General features: G+C 44.9%; 1 protein-coding gene across 1 annotated transcript in view; it reads left to right on the top strand.

Annotated features, from left to right (window-relative positions):
• Nucleotides 1-16841, top strand: part of LOC146072888 (uncharacterized) — a 52882-nt gene extending 36041 nt beyond the window's left edge. The window contains exons 3-5 of the mRNA XM_083180067.1: nt 7042-7164; nt 15229-15348; nt 16580-16841. Of these exons, the coding sequence (XP_083036193.1) occupies nt 7042-7164; nt 15229-15332 (227 nt within the window). The 3' untranslated portion in view covers nt 15333-15348; nt 16580-16841. The remainder of the gene's footprint in view (nt 1-7041; nt 7165-15228; nt 15349-16579) is intronic.
• Nucleotides 16842-17930: the final 1089 nt, after the last annotated feature.

The raw sequence follows: 17930 nt of genomic DNA on the forward strand, positions 1-17930 counted from the left end.
AGGTTACTCTTATACCTGATGTGACGGGTGAGGTTACTATAATACCTGATGTGACGGGTGAGGTTACTATTATACCTGATGTGACGGGTGAGGTTACTATTATACCTGATGTGACGGGTGAGGTTACTATTATACCTGATGTGACGGGTGAGGTTACTATTATACCTGATGTGACGGGTGAGGTTACTATTATACCTGATGTGACGGGTGAGGTTACTATTATACCTGATGTGACGGGTGAGGTTACTATTATACCTGATGTGACGGGTGAGGTTACTATTATACCTGATGTGACGGGTGAGGTTACTATTATACCTGATGTGACGGGTGAGGTTACTATTATACCTGATGTGACCGGTGAGGTTACTATTATACCTGATGTGACGGGTGAGGTTACTGTTATACCTGATGTGACGGGTGAGGTTACTGTTATACCTGATGTGACGGGTGAGGTTACTGTTATACCTGATGTGACGGGTGAGGTTACTATTATACCTGATGTGACGGGTGAGGTTACTATTATACCTGATGTGACGGGTGAGGTTACTATTATACCTGATGTGACGGGTGAGGTTACTATTATACCTGATGTGACCGGTGAGGTTACTATTATACCTGATGTGACGGGTGATGTTACTATTATACCTGATGTGACGGGTGAGGTTACTGTTATACCTGATGTGACGGGTGAGGTTACTTATACCTGGTGTGACGGGTGAGGTTACTATTATACCTGATGTGATGGGTGGGGTTACTATTATACCTGATGTGACAGGTGAGGTTACTATTATACCTGATGTGACGGGTGATGTTACTATTATACCTGATGTGACAGGTGAGGTTACTCTTATACCTGATGTGACGGGTGAGGTTACTATTATACTTGATGTGACGGGTGAGGTGACTATTATACCTGATGTGACGGGTGAGGTTACTATTATACTTGATGTGACGGGTGAGGTTACTATTATACCTGATGTGACGGGTGAGGTTACTAGTATACCTGATGTGACAGGTGAGGTTACTATTATACCTGATGTGACAGGTGAGGTTACTATAATACCTGATGTGACGGGTGAGGTTACTATTATACCTGATGTGACGGGCGAGGTTATTATTATACCTGATGTGACGGGCGAGGTTATTATTATACCTGATGTGACGGGTGAGGTTACTATTAAACCTGATGTGACAGGTGAGGTTACTCATACCTGATGTGACGGGTGAGGTTACTATTATACCTGATGTGACGGGTGAGGTTACTATTATACCTGATGTGACGGGTGAGGTTACTCTTATACCTGATGTGACGGGTGAGGTTACTCTTATACCTGATGTGACGGGTGAGGTTACTATTATACCTGATGTGACGCGTGAGGTTACTCTTATACCTGATGTGACGGTTGAGGTTACTATTATACCTGATGTGACGGGTGAGATTACTGATGTGTGAGATTACTGATGTGACCGGTGAGGTTACTATAATACCTGATGTGACGGGTGAGGTTACTATTATACCTGATGTGACGGGCGAGGTTATTATTATACCTGATGTGACGGGCGAGGTTATTATTATACCTGATGTGACGGGTGAGGTTACTATTAAACCTGATGTGACAGGTGAGGTTACTCATACCTGATGTGACGGGTGAGGTTACTATTATACCTGATGTGACGGGTGAGGTTACTATTATACCTGATGTGACGGGTGAGGTTACTCTTATACCTGATGTGACGGGTGAGGTTACTCTTATACCTGATGTGACGGGTGAGGTTACTATTATACCTGATGTGACGCGTGAGGTTACTCTTATACCTGATGTGACGGTTGAGGTTACTATTATACCTGATGTGACGGGTGAGATTACTGATGTGTGAGATTACTGATGTGACCGGTGAGGTTACTATTATACCTGATGTGACGTGTGAGGTTACTATTATACCTGATGTGACAGGTGAGGTTACTCTTATACCTGATGTGACAGGTGAGGTTACTATTATACCTGATGTGACGGGTGAGGTTACTATTATACCTGATGTGACAGGTGAGGTTACTATTATACCTGATGTGACGGGTGAGGTTACTATTATACCTGATGTGACGGGTGAGGTTACTATTATACCTGATGTGACGGGTGAGGTTACTATTATACCTGATGTGACGGGTGAGGTTACTATTATACCTGATGTGACGGGTGAGGTTACTATTATACCTGATGTGACGGGTGAGGTTACTATTATACCTGATGTGACGGGTGAGGTTACTATTATACCTGATGTGACGGGTGAGGTTACTATTATACCTGATGTGACGGGTGAGGTTACTATTATACTTGATGTGACCGGTGAGGTTACTATAATACCTGATGTGACAGGTGAGGTTACTATTATACCTGTTGTGACCGGTGAGGTTACTATTATACCTGATGTGACAGGTGAGGTTACTCATACCTGATGTGACGGGTGAGGTTACTATTATACCTGATGTAACCGGTGAGGTTACTATAATACCTGATGTGACAGGTGAGGTTACTATTATACCTGATGTGACGGGTGAGGTTACTATTATACCTGATGTGACGGGTGAGGTTACTCTTATACCTGATGTGACGGGTGATGTTACTATTATACCTGATGTGACGGGTGAGGTTACTATTATACCTGATGTGACGGGTGAGGTTACTATTATACCTGATGTGACGGGTGAGGTTACTATTATACCTGATGTGACGGGTGAGGTTACTATTACACCTGATGTGACGGGTGAGGTTACTATTATACCTGATGTGACGGGTGAGGTTACTATTATACCTGATGTGACGGGTGAGGTTACTATTATACCTGATGTGACGGGTGAGGTTACTATTATACCTGATGTGACGGGTGAGGTTACTATAATACCTGATGTGACGGGTGAGGTTACTATAATACCTAATGTGACGGGTGAGGTTACTATTATACCTGGTGTGACGGGTGAGATTACTATTATACCTGATGTGACGGGTGAGGTTACTATTATACCTGATGTGACGGGTGAGGTTACTGTTATACCTGATGTGACGGGTGAGGTTACTCTTATACCTGGTGTGACGGGTGAGGTTACTCTTATACCTGGTGTGACGGGTGAGGTTACTGTTATACCTGATGTGACGGGTGAGGTTACTCTTATACCTGGTGTGACGGGTGAGGTTACTATTATACCTGATGTGATGGGTGGGGTTACTATTATACCTAATGTGACAGGTGAGGTTACTATTATACCTGATGTGACGGGTGATGTTACTATTATACCTGATGTGACGGGTGAGGTTACTATTATACCTGATGTGACAGGTGAGGTTACTATTATACCTGATGTGACGGGTGAGGTTACTATTATACCTGATGTGACGGGTGAGGTTACTCTTATACCTGATGTGACGGGTGAGGTTACTCTTATACCTGATGTGACATTGGAGGTTATTCTGGTTCGGGCGGCTGGGCCGTAAGCGTACGTTCCTGGGTTTTTTTTTTTATCTGCGCATGCGTATCTTCCGCAATGCGCAGGCGCGACGGCTCCACAACGCTCACGGATGGGTCTTTCCGTGCGAAAAAAACTGTACTCAAGAGTACTGTCACTGTGGGCGGCATAGGGGCGTGTTGAGGGGAGCGGCCAAAATAATGAGGGATTCTGGGCGTAAACATGGGCGTACACGGGGGTGTGCACAAAAAATGTACGCTGCTACTACCGCTCATTCGGAGAAAGCACCGTTCATTTCAGACACAAAACAAGCGGATGCCAACCGCCACCTCAGACCACCCCTAGAGATACCGCATGACAGCGGACACCTGGGTCTGCTAATTAACGCTGATTACTACTCAAACACATACACCTGAATGTAATAAGCAATGCTGCAGTCTATTACGTCCAAACCATTATTTCACTACCTGCAAGCCACACACAGCACTTAAACACATTGGAAGCTTATCTTTCTACACTTCTCTACATGTAAAGGTTGGTTTCTTTTTAGTAAAGATTCTTTTTAAGACCTGCTTATTACACACAATCAGAAAGGGTTTTCATATACTTTAAACAGCAGCACACTCAATCTACACAAGTCGACATGTGTCAACCTTTTCACTCTAATACAAGCATATGTTTTGTATTTATGATACAAATACATAAACCTCACGAGCAGTGACATACGCTGAGTTTTCCATCCGTGCACGGTGGCGTACGCTCTGTTGTACGCCAGTGGTCGGAGTCTAAGGGGTGATCCGTCCGTGTACGTATGCGGCTGTTTTGTGGGTGGACTTTCGCTCAACGGCCGCGTACGGCAAACGTACGCTGATACGGAACGTACGTACGCACGGCCGCCTTAACCAGAATATGTATCCAACTGCATTGTACCCAACCTGCACTGTACCCAACCTGCACTGTATCCCACACTGTATCCAACCGCACTGTATGTAACTACACTGTACCCAACCTGCTCTATATCCAACACTGTATCAAACCACACTGTATCCCACTGCATTGTATCCAACCCATTATACAGGTATATCCTGCACTGTATCCAACTGCATTGTAATAAACCTACACTGTGCATCCAAATCAGCATTGCATCTTAGCTCTCCCGAGGAGGGGGGCTGCCCTGTTGCCCCCCGGTGGTATCGTTACTGCGCATGCACAGGACCCGGATTTATGGGTTGCCACCCAGCAGCCCATGTGGAGACGTCCCAGAGGGAGGGAACACCTAGCAATGGGACTTCCTTGGGTGACTGTCAGGTCAGACTTCCAATGGGTAAAAATCACCACTGCATCCAACACACAATGTATCTAGCCTGCAGTGTATCCAGCCCCAATTATTTCCAGCCCACACTGTATCCATCCCATATAGAATCCAACCTGCTCTATATACCTCACTGTATCCAACTGCACTGTATCCAACCTGCTGTATATCCAGCACTGTATCCAAATGCACTGCATCCAACCACACTGTATACATCCCATATAGAATCCAACCTGCACTATATACCTCACTGTATCCAACCTTCTGTATAGCCTGCATTGTATCCAACCTGCTCTATATCCAGCACTGTATCCAACCTGCTCTATATCCAGCACTGTATCCAAATGCACTGTATCCAACCACACTGTATCCATCCCATATAGAATCCAACCTGCTCTATATACCTCACTGTATCCAACTGCACTGTATCCAACCTGCTGTATATCCAGCACTGTATCCAAATGCACTGCATCCAACCACACTGTATACATCCCATATAGAATCCAACCTGCACTATATACCTCACTGTATCCAACCTTCTGTATAGCCTGCATTGTATCCAACCTGCTCTATATCCAGCACTGTATCCAACCTGCTCTATATCCAGCACTGTATCCAACTGCACTGTATCCAACCACAATGTATCCAACCTGCTCTACTTCCTGCACTGTATCCAACCTGCTCTATATCCTGCACTGTATCCAACCTGCTCTATATCCTGCACTGTATCCAACCTGCTCTACATCCTGCACTGTATCAAACTGCACTGTATCCATCCTGCTCTATATCCTGCACTGTCTCTTCAGGCAGCTTATGTATCAATGCCTATTTCCCTATAGACCCAAACTGGGATGCGGTCATTCGTCAGAATGCATTTAGGTCTACAGTCATTAGGTCGACCCCACTAGGTCGACTGGCAGGAAGGTCGACCTGACTTAAGGTCGACATGGGCCAAGGTCGACATGACTTAAGGTAGAATTTGCATAAAGGTCGACATGAGGAAGGTCGACTGGTCATAAGGTCGACATGGGTTTTTCACTGTTTTTTGAGCCGACATGTGCCGACAGGCGGTATTTCATGCCCTACCATCCACTAGGGCGTGGTGGGAGAATAAAATAGTGTGCCGAGCGCAGCGAGGCACCGTGCCCGAAGCATCGCGAGCGAAGCGAGCGATGCGAGGGTCCGATTCTCATCGCCAACTGTGTCCATGTAGACTGTGTCGACATTCGGATCAAAAAACAGTGAAAAACCCATGTCGACCTTATGACCAGTCGACCTTCCTCATGTCGACCTTTATGCAAATTCGACCTTAAGTCATGTCGACCTTGGCCCATGTCGACCTTAAGTCAGGTCGACCTTCCTGCCAGTCGACCTAGTGGGGTCGACCTAATGACTGTAGACCTAAATTCATTCTGACGAATGATCCCAACCCCCTAAACTGTAGTTGCCATTCTCTTGACCATTTCTCTAATCTACCTAGATCCTCAATCATGTGTTTTACCCCTCCTGGTGTGTCTACCCTGTTGCATACCTTTGTGTCATCTGCAAAAAGGCACATTTTACCCTCAATTCCATTTGCAATATCACCAATAAAGATATTAAAAAGCACCGGTCCAAGTACAGATCCCTGGGGTACCCCACTTGTAACCTTTCCCTCCTTTGACTGTACTCCGTTTACTACAACTCTCTGTTTTCTGTCCTGCAACCACGCTCTTATCCATTCAACTATCTTAGAATACAATCCCAAGCTTTCAAGTTTATTTAACAGTCTGCGATGTGGGACAGTGTCAAAAGCCTTACTAAAGTCTAGATAAGCTACATCTGCAGCCCGACCTCGATGTTGGGCTTGATTGGTGGCCCCTAAGAGACAGGGGTCCAGAGTTAAAATGCCCCCCCCCCCCCCCCCCTCCCCTAATCTGACTCTGGTACTGCATGCAAACCAGGGGCACTTTAAAAGTGAAGGGCGAAGCGGTGCTGTGTGTAGTGTAGGATTGGGCCCCCACCATCTCCAGCAGTGCAGTTGGCATTGTATCAGATTCTACTGTACAATCAGGTCTCCGGGGACATGGTGCTTGTGTCACGTTCCTGAGGACATCTCTATTGTGCATGCGTGAATCACTAGTAAATGGTCATACAGCCATTTTCTCAGTGATTTTTGCCACTGCACTGCCGGCGCGAGACTGGCAGAGAGGTGAGTAAATGGATGCTGGGTGTGCACTCATTATAGAGAGACAAAAACCTGTAAAACATCTTTTTTCTTTTTTTTTAGATGTACCTGTTCTAGTGACACAACATGATTACAGCATTCCCTGGATTATCCGTCTCTGCATTACAGTAGCATTCTTCATTGCTGGTCTCTCACTGGGCGTATTCTGGTGTCACACCAAACATGGTCAGTATTCTCTGTACCCCTTGCATGAGAGATCTCTCTATATATCTATATACACAGGCAGAATTACCATTGGTGCAGCAGGGGCAGTACACCGGGGCCCCTGAGGACTAACGTGCCCACTGCTGCCCCTGTCACTCTCTTTCTGTCACCTAATAATTTTCCCTGTCACAAACTGCCTCCCCTACCTCTCCCTGTCACACACTGCCATCCCCTGCCTCTCCCTGTCACACTCTGCCTCCTCCTGCCTCTCTCTGTCACCCTTTGCCTTTCCCTATCACCCTCTACCTCCCCTAGCCTCTCTCTTTCACCCTCTGCCTCTCCCTGTCACACACTGACTCCCATTGCATCTCCCTGTCACACTCTGCCTCACCCTGTCACACTCTGCCTCCACCTGCCTCTCTGTCACACTCTGCCTCCTCCTGCCTCTCTCTGTCACCTTCTGCCTTTCCCTGTCACCCTCTACCTCCCCTAGCCTCTCTTTCACCATCTACCTCTCCCTGACACACACTGACTCCCATTGCCTCTCCCTGTCACACTCTGCCTCACCCTGTCACACTCTTCCTCCACCTGCCTCTCTGTCACACTCTGCCTCTCCCTGTCGCACTCTGCCTCTCCCTGTCACACTTTGCCTCCCCCTGCCTCTCTCTGTAACACTCTGCCTCCCCCTGCCTCTCTCTGTAACACTCTGCCTCCTCCTGCCTCTCTCTGTTACCCTCTGCCTTTCCCTGTCTCCCTCTACCTCCCCTAGCCTCTCCCTGTCACCCTCTGCCTCTCCCTGTCACACACTGACTCCCACTGCCTCTCCCTGTCACAATCTGCCTCCCCCTGCCTCTCCCTGTCACAATATGCCTCCCCCTGCCTCTTCCTGTCACACTCTGCCTATTTCTGTCACACTCTGCCTCTCCCTGTCACAATCTGCCTCCCCTGCCACACACTGCCTCTCCCTGTCACACTCTGCCTCTCCCTGTCACACTCTGCCCCCCTGCCTCTCCCTGTCACACTCTGCCTCTTCCTGTCACACTCTGCCCCCTCTGCCTCTCCCTGTCACACTCTGCCTCTCCCTGCCCCACTCTGTCTCCCCTGCCTCTCCCTGTCATACCCTACTTTTTTCTGTCACATTCTGCCTCTCCGTGTCACAATCTGCCTCCCCCTGCCCCTCCCTGTCCCACTGTGCCTCTCTGTGTCACACTCTGCCTCTCTCTCACCATTTGCCTCTATTCATCACCCACTGCTTTGCTGCATATTGTGTACTTGGGTTGGGGGGAGGAGAGGGCTCAAATTATGTTTTTCCACCTGGGATCATCACCCACAAGTTACATAGAAGGTGAGACTGAATAAAGACTTGCGTCCATCAGTTCTGCCACTGTCTATATTATATATATATATATATATATATATATATATATATATATATATATATATATATATATATATATATATATATATATATATATATATATATATATATATATATATATATATACACAATTTGATTGTTTGGCACTCCAAATAAAGTTGCAATCTCGCCTGGTGCCTTCCCAAGTATTGTAGCTGGGTTGGTTACTCATGACCTATGGCAGGGTCTTCAAGTGAGAGGCGGCACTCAGCAGGCTTTAGGGGATTAAACCATTTTATTTAGTGCAACAAGTTTAAAGCAGCATCATATGTCGACGTTTCAATGCCGTGTCGGCCTTTTCTTCAGGACGTGAGCTGAGAAAAGTGCAAAGTGGATTGGATGCGATCCGTTCTTTTTTGGACAAAGACACTAATGTGGATCCTGCTTTCAGTAATTTTTTTATTGAATGCATCAAGGTGGTTATGCATAACAATGTGTTTACGTTTCAGGGTGAATACTTCATCCATTCATACGCTCCTAGCTTAGCCAATCTTTATCTTGGCAAGTGGGAGGAGTTAAGCCTAGAAATTAATTCCATTTATAAGAATAATATTATTTCCCTCCATAGATATATAGATGATATCCTTATTATATGGGATGGGGATGAGATTTCCTTTAATAAGTTTATTTCTGCCATCAACATTAATTCTTATAACCTTCGTTTCACTTCTAATTTTCATGACCACAAAATAGAGTTTTTGGATCTCTTGCTTGACACTTCTGAATGGTCTCCTGAAAATACCATCATTGATACCTCCACATACATAAAACAAGTTGATAGCAATAGCTATGTTCATTTTAAAAGTTGTCATTTCGGTAAGTGGATTCAGAACATCCCTTACTCTCAATTTGTTAGGGTTCGCAGAAATTGCGCTAACCTCACTAAATTTGATGAGCAGTCAGCCATTTACAATAAACGGTTCCTTGATAAAAAATATCCCCCTCAGCTTGTTGAAAATTGTCAGAAAAAAGCTCGTGAACGTGATCGGAACGAGCTACTTCAATATAAGAAACGCCCTCCTAGATCTGACAAATTCATTCCGTTTGTCACCAAATATAATTCTAGCAGCAAAGCCATTACTGATGTTCTTCATAAGCATTGGGATGTGTTGTTATTGGACCCCTTATTACAGGATATATTGCCTCCTAAACCTCAAATTGTTTTTAAAAAAGCCTCTTCCTTGCGATCCATTTTGGCTCCTAGCCGCATCAAAAAAGAAACAGCCAATGAGAATTGGCTTAAAACCTGTAATGGGTTCTTTCCTTGCAACAAGTGCAAGATGTGCCAATACGTTGACAGGGACCATTATAAATTTTCTAATAGTGACAACTCTAAATCGTGGTCTATAAAAAGTAGAATGACATGTTTAACTACATGCGTAATTTATTGTCTTTCTTGTCGATGTGGCAAAAGCTACATTGGCAAGACTAAACGCCCATTAAAAATTAGAATATTGGAGCATACTAGAAGTATACGTAACAAGTCCATTCTTCATAGTGTCCCCCGTCATTTTGCTTTATGTTGTGATTCTAACCTTGATTTCTTTTCCTTCAAAGCTTTGGAACATGTTACCCTTGATGAGAGGGGTGGCGACATTTTATCCAAATTGAGTCGCAGAGAATCTTATTGGATTTTTACTTTAAAAACCATGTCTCCTTTAGGGATGAATGAAGGTATCGACATAGTACCTTTTTTGCACTGTTAACACTGACTCTTTTTTCGGGATGTGCTAGACTTTGTAGTTGGGCGTATACCCCTTAGTCTGTGCTTAGTCCTGATTTTTCTGTCGGTGTGGTGCAATGCTGTGTCGATTCTTCCTTCATCTCAACATATATATATATATATATATATATATATATATATATATATATATATATTTTATTAAACAATGTATAAAATTATTTTTTGTCTTCATGTATTTTTCATTATGTATTTTATTGTATACCGTGTGTGTATTTTTTACTATGTATTCTTATTATGTATTCATTTAATGTATTATTGCTGCTCATTTCGTTTTTTAATATACGCGGGTATATACCTTTAATATGATTAGTGAAAGTTCACGTAACATGCCTGTCGCTGGGTATATAAGTCCTATCCTTGTTGATGCAAGACACGCCTCCTGACGAAGTCACATGCTGACGAAACGCGTTGGGGCGTTCCTGGGTTGACGTTGACGTTGATCTCAGCTATCCATGCTGTAGCGTCTCCGGGTCCTCCGCTTCCAGCCGCTGATGTCCTGCCGCCGTGCCTATTTCTGATCGTGGACTCCGCTGTGCTGGTTTTTATGTTACCGCATATCTGCTTTCTCAAACTTACATGTATGTGAGCCTGTTATTACTAGTAAATTTGTACTTTCATACTAGCTCACCTGTGCGCTTTCTGTTTTTTTCCTATATATATATATATATATATATATATACAAAGTGGCGTGCGGTCCGGCACTCTCCCCTCAATAGCTCTGACCTCGGTGCCCTCCACGATGAAGAGGTATATAGGCAATAACAGGCGGCACTCCAAGGGTTTGTATAAATCTTGTTATTAAAGCTGATAAAACACCAACGTTTCGGAGCCAAAAATGCTCCTTTGTCAAGGTGGTGAAAACATACAGTGACCACCTTGACAAAGGAGCATTTTTGGCTCCGAAACGTTGGTGTTTTATCAGCTTTAATAACAAGATTTATACAAACCCTTGGAGTGCCGCCTGTTATTGCCTATATATATATATATATATATATATATTGTCACAGTCCGCGTGTGTTACTTACCAGTCCGGGTAGTGCGGCGGGATCTGGTCCAGGTGCGTGGTCTCGGGCGTCTGAACAGAGCTCCAGGAGGACGTGGGCAGTCACCATTATGTGTGGGTGACACTGCCCGCTCTGACTGGTTGCCTTGTGCTGGCGCGGAGTGTCCTGGCCTGGTTCCCGGCTCTGTCCCCTCACCCTGGATGCGGGCACCAGTGGAGCGGCAGCTGCAGTGCTTCTGGCCGCCTGTGGGGACTTCACTGACACAAGGCACACTACCTCTGCCGCAGCATCTGCGCAGCAGGCGCCATCTTGGTGAAACCAGCCAATGCAATCCGGGCTGAAGTCAGCAGCCTATCAGAGACTCCCAAGGGGGATAAAAGACTCATGTTTGAACCAAGCTGGCGCCAGTTCTTCGCTTGTCAATCCTTAGGGAACACCAGCGTCCTGAGCTCTCCTGACTACCTGTGCACTTTCAGCGTCTTGCTCCAAGTGCAATCAGTCCGGATCACCTGTGCACTTCCAGCGTCTTGCTCCAAGTGCAATCAGCCTTTGACCATCTGTGCACCTCCAGTATTCTGCTCCAAGGTGCAATCAGTCATGCTCACCTGTGTACCTTCAGTCTGGGTGCAATCTGCAAGCAACCTCCTGTGCACCTTCCGTTTGGGTACAATCTCCTGCTATCACCTGTGTACCTTCAGTCTGGGTGCAATCTACAAGCAACCTCCTGTGCACCTTCCGTTTGGGTACAATCTCCTGCTATCACCTGTGTACCTTCAGTCCGGGTGCATTCTGCAAGCAACCCCCTGTGCACCTTCCGTTTGGGTACAACCTATACCAGTCTCCAGTGTACCTTCTGTTTGGCTGCAGCCTGCCACAGTCTCCTGTGCACCCCTGCCTGGGTGCTACCTACTGCAGTCACCTGTGTACACTGGTTTAGCTACAACTGGTTCCTGTTTCCTGTTTGCCACCTGTTCCTTCATCATCCACCCCGTGGTTAACTTCTACATGTCAGTGTCCTCAGACTCCGGGCTCCTCCCAGGTCCCATATGAGAAGGACTTATATTCGCCCTGCTAACCTGCAAGCTACCCCGGTTCCTGGTCATCCCCCGGGTCCACAGAATTCCCAGGTACTGACATTATATATATATATATATATATATATATATATATATATATATATATATATATATACAAACAAACTGGAGGTGGCACTCAGAGGCTCAGTGCATCAGGTTAAACGTGTATTAACATAGCAAGACATCTACGTTTCGGGGATAGCCTCCCCGTCATCAGGATACAAGCTAACAACAATGGCAGTGTTTAAATAGTGCATTACTCACATATGGTGACTTCATCCCTCCCACGGCATCACCGCCTGCAGCTCCGGCGCTTCCTCCCCTCCGCTCGCTTCCGCTTCCGGTGGGGGCTGACGTCAGCGCGCCCGGCGGCGTTGCCATGGCTACAGAACAAACAAAAACACACGTCGATGAACAGCGTGAGAAAACAGAGTAAAGTGCATAATAACATAAGAGATCTACGCAAACTGTAGACCATAAAGTGCTGGTGCATGAACGGATTAAAACTTGCTGATCAATAGACACATATATAGTTTGTGCAGGTACAATTCGATAAAAACAAAACATTTAAAATCAGTGAACATGTAAAAAAAGCGGCTCTAATAGTGTCAGATCTGGCCAGTATACATATAACCCATTATAGGGAAGCTATGGAAGTGAATACAATTGACATGCTGACCTAATCCAGTTACCTACTGATTCTTCATAAAAAATGTATAAGGCCCAAAGACTCGTTGAGGCCCTTTGGGCGCAATGTGTTCAGGCGAAAAATCCATCTGGATTCCAATTGCAGAAGTTTTTTTGAACGGTCACCCCCTCTGGGGGAAATGGGGACATGATCAATGATTTTGTGTTTAAGGGTGGCCATCCCGTGCCTGGCCTCGGCAAAATGCCTGATGGATTTTTCGCCTGGACACATTGCGCCCAAAGGGCCTCAACGAGTCTTTGGGCCTTATACATTTTTTATGAAGAATCAGTAGGTAACTGGATTAGGTCAGCATGTCAATTGTATTCACTTCCATAGCTTCCCTATAATGGGTTATATGTATACTGGCCAGATCTGACACTATTAGAGCCGCTTTTTTTACATGTTCACTGATTTTAAATGTTTTGTTTTTATCGAATTGTACCTGCACAAACTATATATGTGTCTATTGATCAGCAAGTTTTAATCCGTTCATGCACCAGCACTTTATGGTCTACAGTTTGCGTAGATCTCTTATGTTATTATGCACTTTACTCTGTTTTCTCACGCTGTTCATCGACGTGTGTTTTTGTTTGTTCTGTAGCCATGGCAACGCCGCCGGGCGCGCTGACGTCAGCCCCCACCGGAAGCGGAAGCGAGCGGAGGGGAGGAAGCGCCGGAGCTGCAGGCGGTGATGCCGTGGGAGGGATGAAGTCACCATATGTGAGTAATGCACTATTTAAACACTGCCATTGTTGTTAGCTTGTATCCTGATGACGGGGAGGCTATCCCCGAAACGTAGATGTCTTGCTATGTTAATACACGTTTAACCTGATGCACCAAGCATGTATGACCGGAGCGCTGCTCCCCAGGAAGGCACTAGAGCCCAGTATTCCCCTTGGGGGACCCAGTAAGTGCCGGAGCCAAAGGGTGGATATATATATATATATATACTTACCTCTATGAGGTGCAGTACAGCCAGTGACCAACAGAGACCACTCAAAGGACTAAATTACACCTTAACAGAAGTGAAAGCAAAATAATATGTTCAACACATAAAAGCTAAATAAGGAAAGAGGGATCTGGGAAGACAGAGATATGAGGTAGGAGCAGATAGGGACTAAGCCATCATTTTGATGGATTTAATACTAGTATATATTACATTAGGATACTACAGACTGTACCCCTGATAGTCTACTGGCTTCACAGATGGAACACATGAGTGTAATTGTCCAAACACTCACTGATTTGGAGGAGACAGAAGGATCAGGTCTTGTGCTGGGCAGGGTGTGGCTTTTTCACCACACCCTCTACTCCAGGATTGGATTGGATATATGTCCAGGATTGGACATATATTCATTAGAAGCTGCCTTTACATCTGTTTTGGTCACTGCTCCCTTGGGAAATTCCCTACTGGACCCCCTGTGGCCCCTAATCAGAATCTCAATATTTAGATACCTCCAGGCCAACTCTTCCATCTACAGTTACCTGAAAGAGGACGATTCCATTATTGCATCAAAATTCCATTCCAGTATCCTCCAGCGGCAATTGGGGGCGCCGTACCACCAGAGAGGACCTTGGGCACCAACTAACAGTCCATATACAACTATTACTACACAGATTCCTCCAGCGGCATCGGATCAGGACCTGTGATCTCCATGCAAATTTCTTTAACCATCCACAAACAGTGATACCAATATTAGCCATCTTGGCCAATTACATCCATCTTCTATTGGTCTGTTCACTATAGAGCCTTGAGATTCCTTGAGCTCCATCATCCATCCTACAAGAGAGGTTTACCCATTTTTAAACCTTTCATTTAAGTGTATAATTGTTATATCTATGTATGTATATTAATGTCCATTGAGTAATATCACTTTTATTTACATAAAAATTATTTATTTATCAATTTGGTTGTATTTTTGATTCATTGTAGTTCTTTGTATATTGTTTTCTGCTCCTGTCTTTTCAAGAGGAGGTTGTCAATGGTGCTGGTGTTCTCACCTATGGGGTGGTTTCTTCTCCTTCTGCTGACCCGTCTTTGAGTTCTGGTTTCTAGTCACCTGTGTTCTTCTTCACTTCTGTTGCTCCACTTTTAACCCCATGTTCCTGTCCCCCCTCCCAACCCTCTGTTGTTAATGTGTCTGCCATTCTTTCAGATGACTCCTTGCCTTTTGGTACCGCAGCTCCAAGTGGTAGGACCGGCATTCAGGAAAGAGTTGATGACCAGCCTCCACATGACTATGAGGAGTTGGCAGTCTAAGGTCCCTTTGAAGTTAGTGAGTACTGAATGAGCTATTGACTATTGTTGATTCCCTTCCCAAGTCTAGCACCAATATAAGTTTTTTCTTCTGGATCTTCTGATCTCCAGTGGCTGCTTGTTCGGTTGATTGCACTAGAGCTAGCTAGGAAGTCTGGTGCACATGCTGAGCAAGCTGATGACTCGGAGTAACGATCTGATGCCCTACATTGTGGCAATACAGCTGTGACTTAGAGCTGCATTAGAGCTGTTTGAGGCAGGAGTGAAACGTGTAGATCTCTCCTCACTTACTGAGGAGATGAAGCAGAGTTTAGAAATGGGCAAAATGTTGTGGAGCACTGGGGATGATACTTTCCCTGACTATAATCATTGTATAGGGTGCATGCTGGTTTTTGAGGCTTGCTATTTAGAGATACAGCTGGATGACCATAGTAATTCAATCGAGCATATGTATTTGTTTTACTGTATGACATAGTTCATGAAGTCGAATGGGAGGAAAAGGAGGAAGCAGGTCAGGAGATTGGTGATGCCAATGGGGGTTACATACTTTGACCTCTGGTTGGAGGTAATGCACAGTTGTAGAAGTGGATCAGTCAGAATAGGCCGGTGTTCCAGGAGTGGCAAGGGTGGTTCCTAAAATGACCCTGGGAAAAGATTCAGCATTTAAGACCGATCACCATAGGCTTGGTGCTAAACATGATAAATGTCTTATCGTGAAGAGCTTAGGATATATGACCAGCTCTTTCTGGGTGTGGCCAGTGCTGTATGGATGTGGCCAGTGATGTGTGGATGTGGCCAGTGATGTGAGGGTGTTTTCAGTACTATGTGGGTGTGGCCAGTGCTAGGTAGGTGTGGCCAGTGCTATGTAGGTGTGGTCAGTACTCTCTGGGTGTGGCAAGTGCTATGTAGTTGCGGCCAGTGTACAGTAAAAGTGGGAAAATGGTGAAAGTAAAAATAAATGGCAACTACAGCTGTAAATCTGGTCATCTCCAGGCTGTCCCCACTTTTTGTGTGAGGGGTCTGGAACTGTAATCCCATTCACCCCATTGTTAATGACACTTAGAATGGTGACCAGACTTAGCTCAATATATAACCCTGCAGATTACACGGTTTCATTTCAATGCCAAATATTTATGTTCTCGCAATTTCCAGCTACTGTACAAGTTGTATTTCTGCCTTCATGCGCTGCATTGCATGTTTTCTGCTTTGACTTAAATTTGTAAACTCTTTTTTTCTATATTTATTTTTAGATTCCCTACAGAGACAGGACACCATGGGCAACAGATATGACAATGTAGTATTTACCACCGTGCGCAACCAGTGAGCAGCTAGAAAGGCTATATAACAAAAAGGGATTTTCTTCAGTATCCCCAGAGACAAATTGTGTAAGGAAAAGTGAAATAAACCCTTCAACCAGCGCTGAATAATAATGGGGAATGGTGTACTTCCCTTAATCAAATATCCGGAGAACTTCTGTATTGGATCACCAATTCTTAGATCCTTATTCCAATCTCAGAATCCATTCCACATGCAAGATAAGTATATACAATATCATTGCATAAAATGTATTTTAATGTGAATCAACAAAATAAAAACATATGAATGAATAAAAACATCATGGTATACAATGAATGGCATTGTATCGCAGCAGAGGGGATCTGGTGAGCGCTGGCACTGAATGAGAGGTGCTCCATCTGTTGGTCAGACCACACACTCAACCTAATTAACCTTGTCATTTAGGAAACCACAAATTCCCATGGCTATTAAGAGTGGGGAATCCCTCCACATTCTAAATACAAACAGAGCTCCGCTTGACTCTTAGGTCAGCGGAGAGGTCAGCAGAGCTCAGCCAATCAAGGGAGTGCTGCTCTTAACATAAAAAAAAAACATATATCTTTGATTTCAATTTTATTTTTACTGACACACATCACTTGGTGCAAAGAAAATGCTCAGGCAGCTTTAGTCAAAGTGCATTATATGTGTTCTGACTATTTTTTGGGTTCTAAGCTCAAGTGTCTCGATCGGTAGGCACGTACCACCAAACTTTCATCTCTATGCATTGCCACTCGGCTGCATTAGAGGCTAAACTGATTTTGACCTTGTAGTGTGACTCACTGTAGAAAGACGCAAACTGCATTGAACTGTCCAAATGGAAAGTGGTGAAGAAACCTAATTTTGGCAGATTAGATGCTCGCAAAGTATTTCACAGATTGAGCTCAGATCAGCCCATGTTCAACAACCCCATCTGGGGTCGCTCAATCCCATTCTGTCCCATTTAGCTAGTGGTAGTAAGGAAATAATTCAGCAAAGTAGCCAAACATGACTGCACCTGAACTGAGCTCACTGTGCAAGTGTCTTTTCCACCAAAAATGCTCTTTCTTTACCATATTCCAATCAGGCTGTCAGCTCTGGGGTTTTCTGTGTTCCTGGCTGCGACCGTGGTGGACCAGTGTGGGGCGCAGGGTAGCAGAACGCTGGAGGCTTTATATAGGACATGAGACAGTAGACACAGGTATACCGGCTGGTGATACTGGATAGGACGTGGATGGAAACAGTCACTATGAATGCACAGTAGCCAAGCGTCAACCCAGGTGTCGACAG

The sequence above is a fragment of the Crinia signifera genome, chromosome 4, assembly GCF_055691185.1.
Source record: "Crinia signifera chromosome 4, ASM5569118v1, whole genome shotgun sequence".
NCBI lineage: Eukaryota > Metazoa > Chordata > Amphibia > Anura > Myobatrachidae > Crinia > Crinia signifera.